General features: G+C 47.1%; 1 protein-coding gene across 3 annotated transcripts; it reads left to right on the forward strand.

Moving 5' to 3' along the window:
- The first annotated feature begins 436 nt into the window (after nt 1-436).
- LOC122553151 (stathmin-4) lies at nt 437-20,893 on the forward strand. 3 transcript variants are annotated; one of them, XM_087991028.1, is made up of 6 exons: nt 437-455; nt 11,066-11,149; nt 12,710-12,805; nt 16,035-16,240; nt 16,805-16,996; nt 19,075-20,893. In XM_087991028.1, the coding sequence occupies exons 2-6, from the start codon at nt 11,137-11,139 to the stop codon at nt 19,177-19,179; spliced, it is 612 nt and encodes a 203-aa protein (XP_087847154.1). In that variant the 5' UTR covers nt 437-455; nt 11,066-11,136; the 3' UTR covers nt 19,180-20,893. The 3 variants fall into 3 exon arrangements, with proteins under 3 accessions (XP_087847154.1, XP_087847153.1, XP_087847155.1); XM_087991027.1 differs by lacking the exon at nt 437-455 and adding an exon at nt 462-543; XM_087991029.1 differs by lacking the exon at nt 437-455 and adding an exon at nt 466-543 and having other exon boundaries at nt 19,070-20,893.
- Nucleotides 20,894-21,254: the final 361 nt, after the last annotated feature.

The following is a 21,254-nucleotide window of genomic DNA, read 5'->3' on the forward strand; positions in this document are numbered from 1 at the left end:
TCTGTCTACCATTTAACTAGATCATGGTTAGTTTGATAAACCTCAATGTCATCTTTCTACATTATAAGCCCACCACTTAACTCCCCTGGACCCAAGAATCTGAAAAGGTCTGGGGCAAGGGGTTAATTTGAGTTTCTTTTTCTGAGGGGGTTGTGGTGTGCAGGGAATGGTTGATTTGTCACTCTCACATCCTTCCCACTGACCAGGTTGTGGTTCTGACTGAGTTGGCTCCGGGGGTGGTGAGTGGAGAGCAGGAAGGGGAAGGGGCAAGGCTTGGGTCTGCTGAGGGTTAATGCCCCAAAACCCAACCTTCCATCCAGTGGCCAATCAGTGTTCAGCTTGCTTGTGATCCAATGAGGTGGTGGAGAAGTGATGTAATGAGAGAGGCTGGAGTTGAGCAGTTGATTCCGACATGACAGAATCCTCTTCTGCTCTTTGACAGGTTCCGGGCTGTGGTAAGTACAGACAGAACAAAGCAAGCATCAAGGACTTGGAACACATCACTCGATCTTCAGTCAAGTGTGACCAGCCTCTGCCACTGCAGTAATGACAATTATCTGAAATCTGAATATGTATTTATATTTGATAATAACTGGATTATTTTATTTTATTTAAAATTAATTTAATACGGGTTTCTCTGCTTTGGGCAGTGAAAATTGATTTTTGCATTGTTGAATATTTATGGTTGAGATTTTTTTAGTCAATAATTCGGGAGAGGCGTTGATCAAGTAAAATGCTTTTAAAAGAAAATCAGAGACATGATCCATTGAGATTTTATGTTCAATATGCAGGATTGGAATGAATTCTGGAAGGTTAATTATATTGTGTGTTGGGAATACGCAGGGGCGGAAGACAAGATTGTGGCATATTTCAATAATTAATGTCTGCTCTCAGAGGAGATTCCGAGCTTAATATTTCTTTTAAAAAAGATGTGGTTTAATTTTTGTTGAAGGATAATGAGTCAGTGAATTAGGCAAATAAGAACAGTCTAGGTATCTGTGTGTCTATGTCTAGCTGTGTACGTGTCTGTCTGTATGTGTCTGTGTATCTGTGTGTGTGTGTCTATATGCCTGTGTAAATTGTGCATATGTATTCGCCTTTGTTTGTGTGTCTGTCTGTTGTCTAAGCTGCGTGTGTGTGTGTCTAGTGTGTGTGTGTGTCTAGTGTGTGTGTGTGTCTAGTGTGTGTGTGTGGCTAGTGTGTGTGTGTGGCTAGTGTGTGTGTGTGGCTAGTGTGTGTATTGTCTATTTGTGACCTACAATGAGGACAATTTCTACAATGTAATCTTAATCTCCTGCTCTGACTCCTGCAAATCCTCATGCTGCCTGAGCCAGCCATCCTGTGACATCTCGTTTAACTGTGCGCTGGTGCCTGAGCTCTGAGACAGTCAGGCTCCAGTGTGTGAGTATCCCGATGGGATATTGTCACACTCAGTGATTCCTCACCGTGCTGAACTGGGCTGGTGTGCTTCACTGGGACTGAAGCACAAGGTTTGGTTCTGATATTACACCTCCTTGGTTATGGTCACAGGAACAGTGTCTGAAAGGTGACCTATGGACAGCACTGCAGACAGCGTAACATCAGAGACAGGGTGTTGTCAATTGACACAAATCGATTAACTGAAAGCTTCTTCCAAGCTCCAGCCTCTCCTTTGTGAACCAAGCTAATTATCAATTTTTAATTCCCTAAACTCATCATTTTCCAATTTTCTCTCAGATTATATCTCCTTTCGTTGTAATTGTTAACCGTCTGCTCAGGAGCGTTACTGTCATAGACTGCAGGATTATTCATGACTTAATACTGTGTCCCCCATCAAACACTCCAGGACAGGGACAGCTCAGGGTTAGGTACAGAGTAAAGCTCCCTCTACACTGTTCTCCATCAAACACTCCCAGAACAGGGACAGCACAGGGTTAGATACAGAGTAAAGCTCCCTCTACACTTTTCTCCATCAAACACTCCCAGAACAGGGACAGCACGGGGTTAGATACAGAGTAAAGCTCCCTCTACACTGTCACCCCATCAAACATTCCCAGAAGAGGGACAGCACGGGGTCAGATACAGAGTAAATCTCCCTCTTCACTGTCCTCCATCAAACACTTCCAGGACAGGGACAGCACAGGGTTAGATACAGAGTAAAGCTCCCTCTACACTGTCCCCCCATCAAACACTCCCAGGACAGGGACAGCATGGGGTTAGATATAGAGCAAAGCTTCCTCTACACTGTCCCCCATCAAACACTCCCAGGACAGGAACAGCACAGGTTTAAATACAGAGTAAAGCTCCCTCTGCACTGTCCCCCCATCAAACATTCCCAGAACAGGGACAGCACGGGGTCAGATACAGAGTAAATCTCCCTCTACACTGTCCCCCATCAAACACTCCCAGGACAGGAACAACACAGGTTTAAATACAGAGTAAAGCTCCCCCTACATTGTCCCCATCAAACACTCCCCTGGACAGGGACAGCACGGGGTTAGATACAGAGTAAAGCTCCCTCTGCACTGTCCCCCTATCAAACATTCCCAGGACAGGGACAGCACGGGGTCAGATACAGAGTAAATCTCCCTCTACACTGTCCACCCAACAAACACTCCCAGGACAGGGACAGCACGGGGTCAGATACAGAGTAAAGCTCCCTCTGCACTGTCCCCCTATCAAACATTCCCAGGACAGGGACAGCACGGGGTCAGATACAGATTAAATCTCCCTCTACACTGTCCCCCATCAAACACTTCCAGGTCAGGGACAGCACAGGGTTAGATAGAGAGTAAAGCTCCTTCTACACTGTCCCCATCGAACACTCCCAGGACAGGGACAGCATGGGGTTAGATATAGAGCAAAGCTCCCTCTACACTGTCCCCCCATCAAACACTCCCAGGACAGGGACAGCACGGGGTCAGATACAGAGTAAATCTCCCTCTACACTGTCCCCCATCAAACACTCCCAGGACAAGGACAGCATGGGGTCAGATACAGAGTAAATCTCTCTCTACATTGTCCCCATCAAACACTCCCAGGGCAGGGACAGCACTGGTTTAGATACAGAGTAAAGCTCCCTCTACACTGTCCCCCCCCATCAAACACTCCGAGGACAGGGACAGCACGGGGTCAGATACAGAGTAAAGTTCCCACTGCACTGTGACCATCAAATATGCCCAGGGCAACAAGGGGTTAGGCACAGAGAAAAGCTTCCTCTCTGCTGTCCCTTTAAATATTACCATATCTGCTGGATTAAATATAGCATTGATTGCAATGCACTTGCTCCATCTCTGAATTTGCCCATTCCCATCAGTCTGACTGTAACTTTAACACCATTTCACCATCTGTAAAACCTGATGGTGGACCGGTGACTTTCAGAAATTTTCTCGTACTTATTGGTCATGATATTTTGTTCAGTTTAAAACCAGGGCTGGGTTTTAGGTGTTTATCCTTCGGTTCTCTTTCCAGTGGTGAGCAGTTTAGTGATTGCAATCAGAAACATCTACACTGGAGGTGAAAGGTAGGAACTGATGTCACCCTCACTGTCATAATCCAGCTGCCTCCTTTAACGTGGCTGTGTACTCATTCCCAAACAGTGCCAGAGAGCACAGAAATGATCCAGCCAGTTTGAATATATTTGGGGCGATGGGGTTTAGATGAAATGTATCCTGTGGAGATTGTCAGTGCAGAGGATACTGAGGAGCTGACCAACCTGTAACTGAATGGAAGTGTTATTGCAGTGGATTTGCTGTTTTGTGAAGGATTTTCAATATTTCCCAACTTTGTGTCAAGGGATTTTATTCCAAGGTTATATCGTTGCTGGATCTTTTATCACTTTATCTCTACAGTGGGAATACTGAGAGAGGACAGAACGTAATGAGATTAGAAAGCTGGATAGGCGGTGGAAAGGAGTGATCCACTGCCTGAGCCCAGTCAATGCGGACTCAGGGACAACTTCCTGACTGTGTTTCAGTTTGGAGATGTGGGTGTTGCTAGTTGGCCACTTACGATACTGCCTGCCCTAATCACCCTTGATGATGATCTGCCCTCTTGAACCTCTGTCGTACATTGAAGCAGTTTATTACAACTCAGGGGCTTTCTGCACCAGTTCAGAGCCAGTCACATGGCTGTAGGTGTGGAGTCCCGTGTAGGCTAGACCAAGTACAGATGACCCCCATTCAGAGATGGTGGTGAACCAGATGGGTTTCTAAATGACAATCTGGTGTTGTCATGGTCACCATAACTGCGGCTAGGTTTGACAATCTGCGTTTTGAATATAAAGCCCCAATTGCCCTGCTGTCATCTCCATACCATGGCTGGGTACCATCACCAGGGTGTTACCATTCACACATTGCTCTTGTGGTTTTATGTCACAGCTACACATCACAGTTCTCTAATCTGGGAATTTGGAGGTTCCTAGGCTGAAGGAAGCTGGTAGATCCCTCCTCCATATAGGCAACCCCCTCCCACCTTTGGTAATTTGTCAATCACGGTGAGTGACTTGGAGGCAGCTTACAGGGGCTGGTGTTCCCATGTATCTGCTGCCCTTGTCCTTCAGGATGGGAGTGGTCATGGGGTTTGGAAGGTGCTGTGTACAATTACAGTCAGTTAGTGGGTAAAGGAGGTCGAATCCTGGTGCCATCTTTCCCTGCATATTCCTGTCTTTGCCTTCATTGGACATTTTGGCAATTTGAACACGGCTGTTTCTAGTGTGCTTGAATTGGTTGTAGCTGTTCAACTTGGTAAGACTGCACACCGAGAGCAGAGTGCACCTTGTCTTACTCGGGGGGGTGGGGGGGGGGGTAGGTTGTAGTGGTATCTGCTGGTGTCAGGGAGCTGACATTCCCATCTGAAGCTCACTGACAGTGTGTAGATCAGGGAGCGATAGGGGGTGGGGAGCGGACACTCAACATCAGCAAGACCAATGATAAAGGTTGGGGCATCGAGACTTGAGACCTTCCACCAACATCAACAACCTCAATCCGGAGTTCCTCAACAGCTTCAGCCCCTTAGCTCCACAATCACCAGCAGCACATTCACTGAAGCTAAGATCAGGATTTCCCATTGTCCCGGGCTAACTGCAAAACTGAAGCAAAAGTACCAAGCTCTGCCTGACCCAGGGCTGGGTCCTCACCACCTCCCTAACAGCAGTGAAGTAGCTGAACAGATTGCCCCTGCACTGCCTCAGATAAAGATCAGGCTCAGAGAGCAGGATGCTGAGGATGGAAGGACATTGGGAGCAGGGGGTTCCCCAGCACCTTCCCCCAGTGGGTCAGTGGTGGAGCCATGTGACTGAATCCCCATAGTCAGGACCCATGTTGAGCTCACTGCAACAGTTCGCCCAAGGTGTTTCACTCAACGTGGTCTTAGAAGGAGACCTCAAGCCGACCAGCATTGGAGTCAATGTGTCCTGGCAGCTGCCTGAGTGATGGCAGAAGAGGAGTCAGCAAGGAAGCAGCAAAGAGAGCCCACACAAAATCACAGCAATCAGCCTCAGGTCGGCTGAGGAAGGGCCTGTCTCTCATCAGTCAGTGGTTAGCTCTGCTGCCTCACAGTGCCAGGGAACTGGGTTTGATTCCACCCTCACTCGACTGCCTGTATGGAGTTTGCACATTTTCCCCGTGTCTACTTGGGCTTCCTCCGGGTGCTCCGGTTTCCTCCCACAATCCAAAGCTGTGCAGGTGAAGTGGATTCGCAATGGGAAATGTAGGGTATGGGGATTGGGTAGGTCTGAGTGGGAAGCTCTTCAGAGGGTCAGTGCTGACTTGATGGGCCAAATGGCCTCCTTCTGCATTGTAGGGATTCAGTGACGGACTACATTGTCACCAGGTTTGTTGATGATACAGGGATTGTGGGAATGTCAGCTGTGGGGTGGATACAGGAGTCTGAGAGATACAAATGGGTCAGGGGAGTGGGCAAAAAAGTGGCAGGTGGAATACAATGGGCCAAAATGTGAGGATGTCCACTTTGGCAGGAAGAATAGAAAATTGGAACATTATTTAAAAGGAGAGAGACTGTAGAACACTGAGGTATAGAGGGATCTATGTGTAGTGGTACATAGATTACGATGTGACAATGCAGGTACGCCTGGTGATTAGGAAAACCATGGGAACATTGGCATGTGGTGTGAGAGAGCGGTAGAGAGCTCCTGCAATAACTACATAGGGCATCATTGAGGCCACACCCAGAGCATTGTGAGTTAGTTTGGTCTCCTCCCATCAAGATGTGTAAGGTGGCACTGGGGTCAGTTCAGGGAAGATTCCCTCAGCCGACTCCTGAGCTGTAGTTCAGGTTTGTTTATGGGGAAAGGTTGAGCAGATTGGGCCTGAGTACAGAAGTTTAGAAAAATGAAAGCTAATCTTCCTGAAACCTCCAGGCTTTAGCCCAAATGCTTCCTGCTGAATGTGGGAGCAGTGATTGAGCATATTGATCGCAGAGGGAATGACACATTAATCACTGCCAGACTCTGTTGAGCTCAGTCTCCATACTCTGTAGCAGCAATATCTCTCTGCATGGCTATCAAGAAATTCGATACACTCTTCCGTGACCCAGTGAAGCCAATTCTGACTCAACAATTCTGTCAATTGCAGATGAAATCCAAAGGATTCAGGGATAGTCAAGGCTGCCCAACCCACTCAGAAACCTATCTCCTTCAGATTAATGCTACTTTCAAAATATTACAATCACTGTTCCCTACCCTACCTCCTCGCTTCAATCAATGCCCCAACGCATCACCTGGCTGCACACAAATCCAAAGACCCCCAATCTCCTCCTCACCAATTCATCTGCTGCAAATGAATCTGTCCAGAAAGCTATCGGTCAGAGAGCTCCAGTCCCTTCGAGATATAAACCTATCTTCACTTTGAGATATCTTGTGTTATGTTGCACTATTACCGGACAGACTTCAAACAAACCTAACCACTGGAGACTGGACATCCATGGCACACTGTGGGCCTTCAGGAACAGCAGCAGAATCGGCAAGCTCTTTTTGTTTTGATTCACTAGTGGGTGCTGCTGGCTGGCCCTTGAGAAAGTGGTTGTAATCTATGTGCTACTGAGACAGCCCATGTTCCAACACAACAGGACCGGGATAGTATCCAGCCTCGGGCTGAAAAGTGGCAACGAACATTCATGCCACACAAACTCCAGGCAATGACTATTTTCAATAACAGACAATCTAATTGCCCCTTGACATTCAATAGTGTTACCATCACTGAGTCCTCTACGATCAACATACAGAGGGTTACCATTGACCAGAAGCCCAACTGGATTAGCCAAATTAACACAGTAGCGATAAGAGCAAGTCAGGGTGGTTAATACTGCAGTGAATTACTCCCCTTGTGACTCCCCAAAGCCTGCTCACCATCTACAAGGCACAAGTCTGGAGTGTGATAGAATACTCCCCACTTGTCTGGAGGGGTGCAACCCACCAACATTTAAGAAGTTTGATACCATCCAGGACAAAGCAGCCACTTGATTGGCACCACATCCACAAACATCCCCTCCCTCCACCACCGATGCTCAGTGACAGCAGTGTATACTATTTACAAGATGCACTGCAGAAATTCACCAAAGATCATCAGACTGCACCTTCCAAACCCATGAGCATTTCCATCTAGAAGGACAAGGGCAGCTGATACATGGGAACCCCAATCCCTGCAAGTTCGCTCCAAGCCACTCCCCATCCTGACCTAGATATACATCACCATTCCTTCAGTGTCACTGGGTCAGAATCCTGGAATTCCCTCCCTAAGGGCATTGTGGGTCAACCCACAGCACATGGACTGTAGCGGTTCAAGAAGGCAGCTCACCCTCACCTTCTCAAGGGGCAACTAGGGACAAGCAATAAATGCTGGGCCCAGCCAGTGATGCCCATGTCCTATGAATGAACAGAAACACTCCACAATAAACCCCAAGACCCACAGCACTCTCCCCAACCTGCTACAGGTGGTCATATCAAGCATTGGTCTCTCTGCCCACTAACATGGCAAAAGGAAACTGACTGGGAGCAGCCCCTATGCCATACTTGCGATAACGGATTATTAACAGACCATTGTGTGTGGAGGCAGTCACAGACCACAGGACAGCTTTGAAAAAAAGAGAAGCCAGATCTCATGAAATATTTACGCTGGTTCTGCCTCAGGTTCAAGGTAAAAACAATGACTGCAGATGCTGGAAACCAGATTCTGGATCAGTGGTGCTGGAAGAGCACAGCAATTCAGGCAGTGAAATCGACGTTTCGGGCAAAAGCCCTTCACCAGGAACCTGCCTCAGGTTCAGCACTTTCCTGAGAGATGAGAATGGCCACCTGGTGGCAGCACAGAGTCAAGGAACCCAGCATCACCCAACACTGAAACAATAGAGTGTGATAGCAGACTGCAGGAACAATGAATAGAACATCCTACTGCCGCAAACACTGACATTTCTATTCATTCACAGGACGTGGGTGTTACTGGCTGGGCCCAGCAATTATTGCCTGTCCATAGTTGCCCCTTGAGAATGTGAGGGTGAGCCGCCTTCTTGAACCGCTACAGTCCATGTGCTGTGGGTTAATCGACAATGCCCTTAGGGATTGCAGGATTTTGACCAAGTGACACTGAAGGAACGGCAATATATGTCCAAGTCAGGATGGGGAGGGGCTTGGTGGGTAACTTGCAGGAGGTGGTGTTCCCCTGTGTCTCCTGCCCTTGTTTTTCTAGATGGAAGTGGCTGTGGGTTTGGAAGGTGCTGTCTGAGGATCTTTGGTGAATTTCTGCAGAGCATCATGTAGATAGTACACACTGCTGCTACTGAGCATCAGTGATGAAGGGAGTGGATGTGGTGCCAATCAAGCAGTTGGATGGTGTTAAGCTTTTTGAGTGTTGTTGGAGCTGCACCCAACTAGGCAAGTGGGGAAAATTCCATCATACTCCTGACTTGTGCCTGAGAGATGGTGGACAGGATTTGAGCAGTCAGGAGGGGAGTTAGTCACCACAGTATTCCTATGGGGGAATCCAGTTTCTGCGCACTGTATCCCCAGGACGTTGATATCAGGGGATTCAGTGATGGTAGCATCATTGAATGTCAAAGGGAACTGATTAAATTGTCTCTTATTAGTGATGGTCATTGCCTGGCATTTGTGTATTGCAAAAAGTTACTTGTTACTTTTCAGCCCAAGCCTGGATATTGTACAGATCTTGTTAGATTTAGACATGGACTGCTTCAGTATCTGAGGAGTTGCGAATGGTGCTGAACATTATGCAATCAACAATGACCATCCCCACTTCTGACCTTATGGTGGAAGGAAGACTATTGATGAAGCAGCTGAAGATGGTTAGGCCTAGGACACTCCCCTGAGGAACTCCCTTCATCATGTGAAGGAGCAGCGCTCTGAAGGCTTGTGATTTCAAATAAACCTGTTGGGACCATAACCTGGGGTCATGTGATTTTGGGTTTTGTCCACCCCAGTCCAACACCGGCCCCTCCGCATCTGAGGAACTCCTGCAGCGATGTCCTAGAGCTGAGATGACTGACCTCTAGCAACCTCCTATGTGACAGATATGACTCCAACCAGCTGAGGGTTTACCTCCCCCCCCTCCCTCCAATTCCCATTGATTCCAGTTTTGTTAAGGCTCCTTGATACCACACTTGGTTGAATGCAGCCTTGATGGCAAGGGCTGTTACTCTCACCTCTGGAATTCAGCTCTTGTGCCCATAGAACCCCGACAGTGTGAATGTAGGCCATTCGGCCAATCAAGGCCACGCTGTCCCACCCACACCCGCCACCCTACACTATAACTCTGCACATTATGGGTAATTTAGCATGTCCAATTCACCTAACCTGCACATCTTTGGACTTTGGGAGTAAACAGGAGCACCCAGAGGAAATCCACACAGACACGGGGAGAATGTGCAAACTCCGCACAATTACTCACCCAAGGCTGGAATCGAACCCGGGTCCCTGGTGCTGTGAGGCAGCAGCACTAGCCATTGAGCCACCGTGCTGCCATGTTTGAAGCAAGGCTGTAATGAGGTCAGGAGCTGAGTGGCCCCAGTGGAACCCAAACTGGGCGTCACTGAGCAGGTTATTGCTGAGCAGGTGCTGCTTGATAGCTCTGTCACTGACACCCTCCAACACTTTGCCGATGATTGAGAGTAAACTGATGGGGCGGTAACTGACTGGGTTGAATTTTAAGTACAGGACATACCTGGTCAATTTTCCACATTGTCGGGTAGATGCCAGTGGTGTAACTGTACTGGAACAGCTTGGCTCGGGGACCTGCAAGTTCTGGAGCACAAGCCTTCAGGACTATTGCCAGAATATTGTCAGGGTCCGAGCCTTTGCATTATCCAGTGTCTCTGACTGTTTCTTGATATCACAAGGAATGAATCGACGTGGCTGGAGACTGGTATCTGTAATGCTGGGGACCACTGGAGGAGGCTTTTAGTGACAATGATTGTTACATCCCATAATCATAAATACTGGCTGTAATAACAGGGTCTGGACCATTGCCTTGTTCCAAACAAAAACTGCAATATCCCATAACTGGGAACATTATAAGGACAGCATCTGGAATACCCATGATTCCACATTCTAGTAACTGGCTCTGTACTATCCCATTGTGCCAAACACTGACTGCAGTAGCCCCTGTATTATACACAGCAGCTAAACTCTCTGTACATTACCACATCATCAGTCAGAGGTAACATACAGAGAATACTGGAGAAACTCAGCAAGTCTGGCAACCACTGTGCAGAGAAATCAGAATTAAGGCTCCCGGTCCACTGTGATTCATCTTTGATTCGATCCTCTCGGGACGACCGGTGAAGGGCAATATAACAGAGTGTCTTCCTCCTCTGCACAAATGCTGCCAGACCTGCTGAGTTCTTTCAGCACTTTCTGTTTCATTTCAGATTTCCAGCATCTGCTGTACTTTGCTTTAGAGACTGTCAATCCAATTCTGTAGGAAACTGCCAGGATTTTTCTGATTCCGTTGCTGCGTTATGTGCTCTCGCCTCCAGGTGAAATGTTGGGGTTTGCGTGTCTGCTGCTCCTGTTTCAGGATATTGAGGCTCTACTCATTTTTTGCTTTTTTTTTTGCAGGTGTTTATTCTGAACCTCGGTCTTCCATTCTGTATTTCTGGGTCAGCACGGCAGCAATTCATCCAGTTACCATGTCACTGTCTGGTATGTTTCACCCTGTCCCCCGCAATGCCATTTCAACACACCAGCCTGCCACAGATTACCCCAGATAGTGAGAACGAGACCGAGACAGTGCAGGCGAGCTTATTAAAATGAGAAAGCAGACACATATGCAGCCATTTCACCCTCACAGTGACACAAGCCAGTCCTGAAAAGAAAAGAATGCTCCTTAATCCTCAAAAACATAATCATGAAATGTAACGTGTGTAGAGTCCAGTCTCATCTCTCCATGTGCATGAACAGGGTTTCTGACCACAACAGATATTTACCAATCAGCCTGTCCAAAGATGTTATTACACACTGCTGGAGCAGATCAGACAGAACCTCCATCCTCCTGTTTCAGAGATTGAGACACTACCACTACAACATCACAGCCCCCTTTCAATAACAGTATTGGTCACAGTTGTAATAATTATTTCAGTAACTGCCAAGTTCCGGTACATTGCTCTAAATCCAGATTTAAAAATAATTATTTTTCTTGAGACTCTGGTGTCCCTAACTGCCATAATCTGAGTGTCTCACTTGGCCCTTTCAGAGTCACCCCATTGTAATGGGTCTGGAGTCACGTGTAGGCCAGTGCAGGTAAGGGTGGAAGATTTCCTTTCCTAAAGGGCATTATTGAACCAGATCGTTTGTTATGATAATTGACTATGATTTATAATCGCGCAGGGCAATTAGGGATTAACAATAAAAACAGGTCTAGCTAGCAATGTCCACATCCCACAGGTGAATTTTAAAAATATTATCCTCCGCTACTATCTCCCTATAAATGTCAACATGATTCTTTGGGGGTTTTGAGAAGATTTGTAGCTCAGGTTGAGGTTCTGGATGTAGGTTTGCTCGCTGAGCTGGAAGGTTCATTTCTAGACATTTCATCACCCTACTAGGTAACATCTTCAGTGGGCCTCAGGCAAAGCAGTATACATGATTCCTACTTTCTATTTATATGATTGGGTTTCTTTGTGTTGGTGATGTCATTTCCTGTTCTTTTTCTCAGGGGGTGGTAGATGGAGTCTAACTCGATGTGTTTGTTGATAGAGTTCCGGTTGGAATGCCTCTAGGAATTCTCATGCGTGTCTCTGTTTGGCTTGTCCTAAGATGGATGTGTTGTCCTAGTCGAAGTGGTGTCCTTCCTTATCCATATGTAAGGATACTAGTGAGAGAGCAGCACGGTGGGCGCTCTAATCTAATCTAATCTAATCAGAGCTTCATGTCGTTTTGTGGCGAGTTGGTGTTCATGTATCCTGGTGGCTAGTTTTCTGCCTGTTTGTCCAATGTCGTGTTTATCACAGTTCTTGCACGGTATTTTGCAAGAATAGAACAGGAAATGACATGCTTTGCCTGAGGACCACTGAAGATGTTACCTAGTAGGATGACAAAATGTCTGGAAATGAACCATCCAGCTCAGCAAGCAAACCTACATCCATGATTCTTTGGGACAGCATCCAAAAGATTACGCTGAATTGATGTGTTTCAGTGAGTGAGGGCTGAGGACATTGCTATCACACAATGTATTCTCATTGTTCTGTCTCTGTTCACTTCCAGCGTACAAACAGAAGATGAAAGAACTTCCTCTCTTTAACCTTCTCTGTTCCTGCTTCAACCCAGAGCCCCGAAATAAAACTCTCTATAAGTTTGAAGGTGAGTGATAGTGGAGTTGTCTCCGTGTTGTGAGGACAGGGCTTAGACAGCGATATCTGTAGTGACAGCTGAGCCACAGTGTTTAGACAGCGCCACCACTGGTGGGAGGGTGCCATGTCAGTGTGACATGTTTACATTGGAAAAGAACTGATTACATTTTTTATTTATTGTTTCTCGCGATGTGGGCATCACCAACTAGGTCAGCATTTGTTGCTCGTCTCTAATTCCTCTTGAACTGTGTGGCTTGCTAGGGCCATTTCAGAGGGCAGTGAAGGGTCTAACCACATTGCTGTAGGTATGGAGTCACGTGTAGGTCTGACCAAGGAAGCAAAGCAAGTTCTCTTCCCTAAGAGAGGACCAGATGTGTTTTTATGACAATTGATGATAATTGAGGAGAAAGTGAGGGCTGCAGATGCTGGAGATCAGAGCTGAAAATGTGTTGCTGGAAAAGCGCAGCAGGTCAGGCAGCATCCAAGGAACAGGAGAATCGACGTGTCGGGCATAAGCCTGAAGAAGGGCTTATGCCCGAAACGTCGATTCTCCTGTTCCTTGGATGCTGCCTGAATTGATGATAATTGCCAATGTCATAATCACAGAGACTTCAAATCCAGATTTATTGATTGAATTGGAAATTCTGGCTGTAGTGGGATTTGATACCATGGCCCCTAATCAGGAGGCTGACCTCTGGATGTACTGTGGCCCAGTTGCCTCAATTTCCTGTTCGTCATCATGACAGAGACTTAGGCCAACACCTTCCAGCACATTGATCAAGGCCAGCTGGAGGGACAATGACCTACTAACGTACTCCTGACACTGAGTGACGGGGCACAGTAAATACAATGGGTTACAGCAAGATACTGCAGAGGGGAACAGACAGCTGAAGGCAGTGATACAACTGTAGGATGTTGGTGTGGAGTGCAGCAGCATATGGACTTAGCCTCTCTGGATCTGAGGAGGAAATCTGGGGTTACTGTTGGGATGGCGAGGGACCAGGTAACTGGGGTCTCCAGGTTACAAAAAGATTGCAGACAGGAACAACATATAATGAGGAAGATAAATGAATGTTAGCCTTTATCCTGATTTCCGGGATTCACAAAGAAAGAATTCATCTTGAAGTTGACGTTTGTCAGATCTGAGTCCACTTGAGTATCCCACCTCAGGAAGGAGAGATTGGTTTTTGGAGATTCTCCAGGATTACAGCAAGACAGGTACTCACATCATGGTTAAGGTCGGGGAATGTAGAAAGAGAAATGGTTCCCTTTGCTGAGACCATCTGGAACTGAACCTATTCCTAAAATTAGAGACAGGTCATTCTGGAGCGATGTCACATTGAAGTGCCCACTTCTAGGTTGAGGTGCTAAGATTTATTTATTTATTTTTGGATAAAGAGATCAAGAGAAATGGAAGATATCCAACATGATCTCATTGAATGGTGGAACAGACTCGATGGGCTGAATAGCTTCCTCTAGTTCCGGTGTAACAGACTCAAGGAGGGGGCTGAATGGTCTCCTGCTGTTCCTGTTTAACATACCAGAGGGGCAGAATGGCACCCTGCTGCTCTATTCCTGATGAAGGGCTTTTGCCCGAAACATCGATTTTCCTGCTCCTCGGATGCTGCCTGACCTGCTGTGCTTTTCCAGCACCACTCTAATCCAGACTTTGGTTTCCAGCATTTGCAGTCCTTGTTTTTACCCTGCTGTTCTTGTTTAACATACCAGAGGGGCAGAATGGCCTCCTGCTGTTCTTGTTAAACATACCTGAGGGGTGGAATGGCCGCCTGCTGTTCCTGTGTAACAGACTCAAGGAGGGGGCTGAATGGCCTTCTGCTGTTCTTGTTTAACATACCAGAGGGGCAGAATGGCCTCCTGCTGTTCTTGTTAAACATACCTGAGGGGTGGAATGGCCTCCTGCTGTTCCTGTGTAACAGACTCAAGGAGGGGGCTGAATGGCCTTCTGCTGTTCTTGTTTAATATACCAGAGGGGCAGAATGGCCTCCTGCTGTTCTTGTTAAACATACCTGGAAGGGTGGAATGGCCTCCTGCTGTTCCTGTGTAATAGACTCAAGGTGGAGATTGAATGGCCTCCTGCTGTTCCTGTGAAACAGACCTGAGAGGCTGAATGGCCTCCTGCTGTTCCTGTGTAATAGAGTCAAGGAGGAGATTGAATGGCATCCTGCTGTTCCTGTGTAACAGACTCAAAGAGGGGACTAAATGGCTTCCTGCTGTTCCTTTAATAGACTTGAGGAGCTAAATGGACCCCTGCTGTTCCTGTGAAACAGACCTGAGGGACTGAATGGCCTCCTGCTGTTCTTGTTTAACATACCTGAAGGGTGGAATGGCCTCCTGCTATTCCTGTGTAATAGACTCAAGGTGGAGATTGAATGGCCTCCTGCTGTTCCTGTGAAACAGACCTGAGGGGTTGAATGACCTCCTGCTATTCCTGTGTAACATACCTGAGGGGCTGAATAGCCTGCTGCTGTTCCTGTGAAACAGACTCAAAGAGGGGACTAAAATGGTTTCCTGCTGTTCCTTTATAATAAACTTGAGGGGCTGAATAGCCCCCTGCTGTTCCTGTGAAACAGACCTGAGGGACTGAATGGCCTCCTGCTGTTCCTGTGAAACAGACCTGAGGGACTGAATGGCCTCCTGCTGTTCCTGTGAAACAGACCTGAGGGACTGAATGGCCTCCTGCTATTCCTGTGTAACAGACCTGAGAGGCTGAATGGCCTCCTGCTGTTCCTGTGAAACAGACCTGAGGGACTGAATGGCCTCCTGCTGTTCCTGTGAAACAGACCTGAGGGGCTGAATGGCCTCCTGCGGTTCCTATGTAACATACCTGAGGGGCTGAATGGCCTCCTGCTGTTCCTGTGAAACAGACCTGAGGGACTGAATGGCCTCCTGCTGTGTTCCTGTGAAACAGACCTGAGGGACTGAATGGCCTCCTGCTGTTCCTGTGAAACAGACCTGAGGGACTGAATGCCCTCCTGCTGTTCCTATGTAACAGACCTGAAGGACTGAATGGCCTCCTGCTGTTGCATGTAACAGACCTGAGGGGCTGAATGGCCTCCTGCTGTTCCATGTAACATACCTGAGGGGCTGAATGCCCTCCTGCTGTTCCATGTAACAGACCTGAGGGGCTGAATGGCCTCCTGCTGTTGCATGTAACAGACCTGAGGGGCTGAATGCCCTCCTGCTGTTCCATGTAACAGGCTGATTTGCTTTTCTTTCAGATCCCGTTGACCTGAACTGGTGCTTCATATCTGACATGGAGGTGAAGGAGCTGAACAAGAGAGCGTCGGGCCTGTCGTTCGAAGTCATCCTGAAACCACCGTCATTTGAGGGAGTCCCAGAATTCCACACTGCCTTGCCAAAGAAACGGGATCCTTCCCTTGAGGAGATCCAGAAAAAACTTGAGGCTGCTGAAGAGAGACGGAAGGTACAGTCCATATAAATCCCAGATCACCGAGGGGAGTCTCTCAGGGAATATCTGCACACCGAGGGGAGATTGTCATGAAATATCTGGACAACAAGGGGAATCTGTCAGGACATTGTAGGTGGTGGCATGGTGGCTCAGTGGTTAGCACTACTGCCTCACAGCACCAGGGTCCCAGGTTCGATTCCAGCCTCAGGTGACTGCCTGCGTGGAGTTTGCACATTCTCCCTGTGTCTGCGTGGGTTTCCTCCCACAGTCCAAAGATGTGCAGGTCAGCTGGATTGGCCATGCTAAATTTCCCCATAGTCAGTTAGTCAGAAGGAAATGGGTCTGGGTGGGTTACTCGTCGGCGGGTCGGTGAGGACTGGTTGGGCCGAAGGGCCTGTTTCCACACTGTAGGGGAATCTAAACAAAAAAAAATGGACTCTGGGTGAGTCTCTCAGGGAATATCTGGACAGCGAGGGGAGATTCTCAGGGAAAAGACGGACTCTGGGGGGAGTCTCTTAGGAGGATGTATGGACTCTGTTGTTCCGATGTTTTTTTTGACTGTAGTTTTTCTTGGTTTAGTGTCAGGAAGCGGAGTTACTGAAGCACCTGGCAGAAAAGAGGGAACACGAGCGAGATGTGATCCAGAAAGCTATCGAGGAGAACAACAACTTCATCAAGATGGCGAAGGAGAAACTGGAGCTGCGGAACGAGATCCAGAAGGAAAACCGTGAAGCCCACCTGGCGGCCATGCTGGATCGGCTGCAGGAGAAGGTGAGACGTTCCCGTCCCATCGACTGGACTGAGCCCAGGGGGAGGGGTGGGTTCAACCGAATACATCTGAGGCCCGCGGGGTTGGGAATGGCCTGGGGCCATGAGGGGAGTGTGTAGACTATTATGTAGGCTGTTACATCAGAAGGTTTCAGTGCAGTAGGCCATTCAGCCCCATTGATCCTGCTCTGCCATGGCTAATCTGATGACCCTCTAACAAACAATAAACTGCAGATGTTGAAAGTCAGAAACAAAAACAGATGTTATTAGGAAAACTCAGCAGGTCTGGCAGCATCTGTGGTAAGAAAGCAGAACATTTGGAGTCCTCAGAACTTCGCTGCATTTTTCTAGCAGTTTCTGCTAAGTCTCAATTCTACATTCCTGCTTTATCCCCAGACTTCAATTCCCTTTCTGATTAAAAATCCATCTTCCTCAGTCTTGAGTATACTTTCTCACCCAGCCATGACAGTCCTCTGTGGTAAAGAATTCCACAGACTCACAACCCTCTCTGAGAGAAGACATTCCTCCTCACCTCTGTCTTGAATATGTGAGCCCTTAGGCTGAGACTATGTTCTCTGGGCCTAGTCCCTCCCATAAGGGGAAACTATCTCTCTGCTTTGACCCTGTCAAGTCCCCTCAAAATCTTGTGTGTGTCAATAAGGTCACCTCTCATTTTTCTATATTCTAATGAGTACAGGCCTAATCAATGTAATTTGACCTCACAAGACAGTCCCTCCATACCGAATATCAGCCCAGGGATCCTGCTCCAGACAGCATCCAATGCCATGACACCTTTCCTCAGATAAGGAACCAAAACTCTTCCCAATATTCCAGTTGTGGTCAGACCAGTGCTATTTCTATTTCTTATTTTCTATTTCCTTTGAAATTTGCCTTCCCTATTACCCACGGAATTTTGCTTTTTGTGGTTCATGGACAAAGACTCCCAAATCTCTCTGTTCGGAAGCTTTCTGCAGTCTTTCAATAATATTCAGCTCCTCTGTCTTTCTGCCAAAGGGAATGGCCTCACATTTCTTTAAGTTATATTCCATCTGCCAAGTTTTTGTCCACTCACTTCCTGTGTCAATATCCCGGTGCAAACTCTGCCTCATTACTTAGCTTCCCACCCTATTGTTGTGTTATTCACAAACTTGACGACAGTACATTCATCCAGGTCATTATTATATATTGTAAATAATTCTGGCCCCACAATGATTCCTGTGACACTCCAACAGCTGCAGGTTTCCATCCTGAAAATGCCCTCTTTATCCTCACTATTAGCCTTCTATTAGTTAGCCAATCCTGTGTCCATACTATGTGGGACCTTTACTGTGGGATGCGAGGGTTCTGCTGGGATGTGTAAACTCTGGATCATGTTGAATATTGAAGGTTATCACTGGTTAGTGAATGAGGATCTCACATTGGTATTGTTGATATAGACTACCAGGGAGAAATGGAGGAAAGTCCCGCAAAAGAAAACACCAGTTAGTGAAGAATTGAGAAAGACACTGGACAGCAGTAAAGGGCAGGTACTGAGTATCTAACCCTATGTGGTCCCCCTCCTGGGACTGTTTGATGGGGACAGTTTAGAGGGAGCTTTATTCTGTATCTAACGCCGTGCTGTCCCTGCCATGGGGAGTGTTTGATGGGGATAGTGTAGAGGGAGCTTTACTCTAAATCTAAGCCTGTGCTATCCCTGTCTTGGGACTGTTTAATGGGGACAGTGTAGTGGGAGATTTACTCTGAATTGAACCTCGTGCTGTCCCTGTCCTGGGAGTGTTTGATGGGGAACACTACAGAGGGAGCTTTACTCAGTATCTAACCCGTGCTGTCCGTTTCCTGGGAATGTTTAATGGGGAACAGAATAGAGGGAGCTTTACTCTGTATCTAACCCCATGCTGTCCCTGTCCTACGAGTGTTTGATGGAGGGACAGTGTAGAGGAAGCTTTACTCTGTATGTAACCCCGTGCTGTCCCTGTCCTGGGAGTGTTTGATGGGGGGACAGTGTAGAGGGAGCTTTACTCTGTATCTAACCCCGTGCTGTCCCTTAACTTTCTAATAGCTGTTTTTTTATTCTAGGACAGGCGTGCAGAGGTGGTCCGAGAAAACAAAAGACTCCGAGCCAGTGCAGCGCAGTTGAGGATCCTGAATTAGGTTCGGCTCTGGGCCCCTCTGGGTTTTTACTGTAAATAGTCGATTGAAATAAAGAGAGCAGCTGGCTTTATAGGGAGAGGAAACGCCATCGGCAGCGAGTGTGAACTGAAATGTAAACCCCATTCTTTAATCCAGACCAGTCTGGTCTGGTCGTGTCTCACTATCCGTCTTCACTCTGTTACTGTGAGTCTCACTGACACAGCCAGCTCTGATTGCTGAAAGTTTGATTCTCAGCTCACAGGCAGTCAGGGATGTTGGCATTGCTCGTGACACTCCCACTCTGAGAATGAATCAAGCCAATGTATGATCTGCTTTGGTCACTGTCTATCATCTCGTCTGTCTGATTCCTGAATAATATTTCACACAATGATTGGAAAGTGATTTCTTCATTCATTGCAGAAACTAACTTACATTGTTTTCTTAAAAAAAGTCATACAAGCTTCAGAAAAGCACAAACTACATTAGACTTGTCAAAAATAACTTAATTGTTTCATTTCCAGTGAGAACCTATCAACACAAACTCAGCTTAATAGGTCCCACTCCCCAATTTTACCAACCAGTTTCAATCAGCACCCTTACTTTGTACATATGTATATTTTCAAATGATTTTTCATGTTATCCCTTTCGACCGAGTTTGTTATGATTTAAAAGATATAACCTCTGCAAACATTGATGTACACAAACATCCTCTGATACAAACATCAACATGCAAACTCTCTTTCTCTCTCTGTCTCTCTCACACACACACAGACACACACACACCCTCTGATACAAATACATCAACATGCAAACTCCCTTTCTCTCACACACACACTCACACTCTCACACACACTCTCTCTCTCACACACACACACTCACACACACTCTCACACACACGCACTCTCACACACACACACCCTCTGATACACTCCAGCGCACTGTGATATGCACTGTGTAACCCACATCCTCCAACACACTGACATCTTCCAAAGCACATGCACGCACACTCTAACATAGACACACTTGTGTACACACACTACATTCTTGCTCACAAACACACACACACTCATGAACAAACTCGCATGCTCACACACATTCATACACGCTCTAACTCATTATACACACTCTCACTGTCACCCACACACCACACACTCTCTAGCGTATGTGCGCACGCACACACACACACACAAACATGAAAGAACTGAAGGATTTTAGAAGTGCAGAAGCAGTAATGAGGGATAACATGACAGCAATCTGTACAAAGCAACCACCCACAAACAATAAACCTGTCAACATGTTGAATGAGGGATAAATATGACCAGGTTCCTGTAAACCGGTCTGAGAAGGGAAATGGAATTGCAGTTTAACATGCTGTGCAAAATAGTGCACCTCAGTGCAGTACTCCCTCAGTACTGATCCTCCGACAGGGTGGCATTCCCTCAGTGCTGACCCTCCAACAGTGCGGCACTCCCTCAGTACTGGCCCTCCGACAGTGTGGCGCATTCTCAATACTGACCCTCTGACAGTGCGTTGTTCCCTCAGCACTGAGCCTCTGACAGTGCAGTACTCCCTCAGCACTGACTCTCCAACAATGCGGCACTCCCTCAGTACCGACCCTCTGACATTGCGGCACTCCCTCAGTACTGATAGTTACCATTGGGAAAAGTGACATCTTGCAATTGCAAGCATCACGTAAATGTAACTGCTCACTCTCTAACTCAATACTGAGCCATTACTTCAACTCAATAAAGCATTGTCTGCTGTCCTGGACTCTGGCTCGAGATTGTCTCTCCACCTTGTGATTCCCCTTCTACTGGTTAAAGCTGGAACAGTGAGTCCAGACTAGCACCAGAGGGCCTGTCTGCTAGCTCTCCAGAGTAAGTGAGCAATATCTGTACCTAAAATTAAGGGAGGGAGGGAGAGAGAGTGACATTGAAACCTCACAGTGGAGGGAAAGTAACAGTGTGAATGGAGAGAGGAGGGCCAGTGAAATTTTAAGCAGTTTGTGGAAGGGGCAATGACTGTGTTAACAAAATATATGGTGAGGGAACCAATAAGAGGGAAAAATATACCTGACCTCACATTTACCAACCTGACAGTTGCAGAAGCATCTGTCCATGACAGTATTGGT

The sequence above is a fragment of the Chiloscyllium plagiosum genome, unplaced genomic scaffold, assembly GCF_037043375.1.
Source record: "Chiloscyllium plagiosum isolate Xiang-an unplaced genomic scaffold, Cpla_swu_hap1 HiC_scaffold_10, whole genome shotgun sequence".
NCBI classification, from domain to species: domain Eukaryota; kingdom Metazoa; phylum Chordata; class Chondrichthyes; order Orectolobiformes; family Hemiscylliidae; genus Chiloscyllium; species Chiloscyllium plagiosum.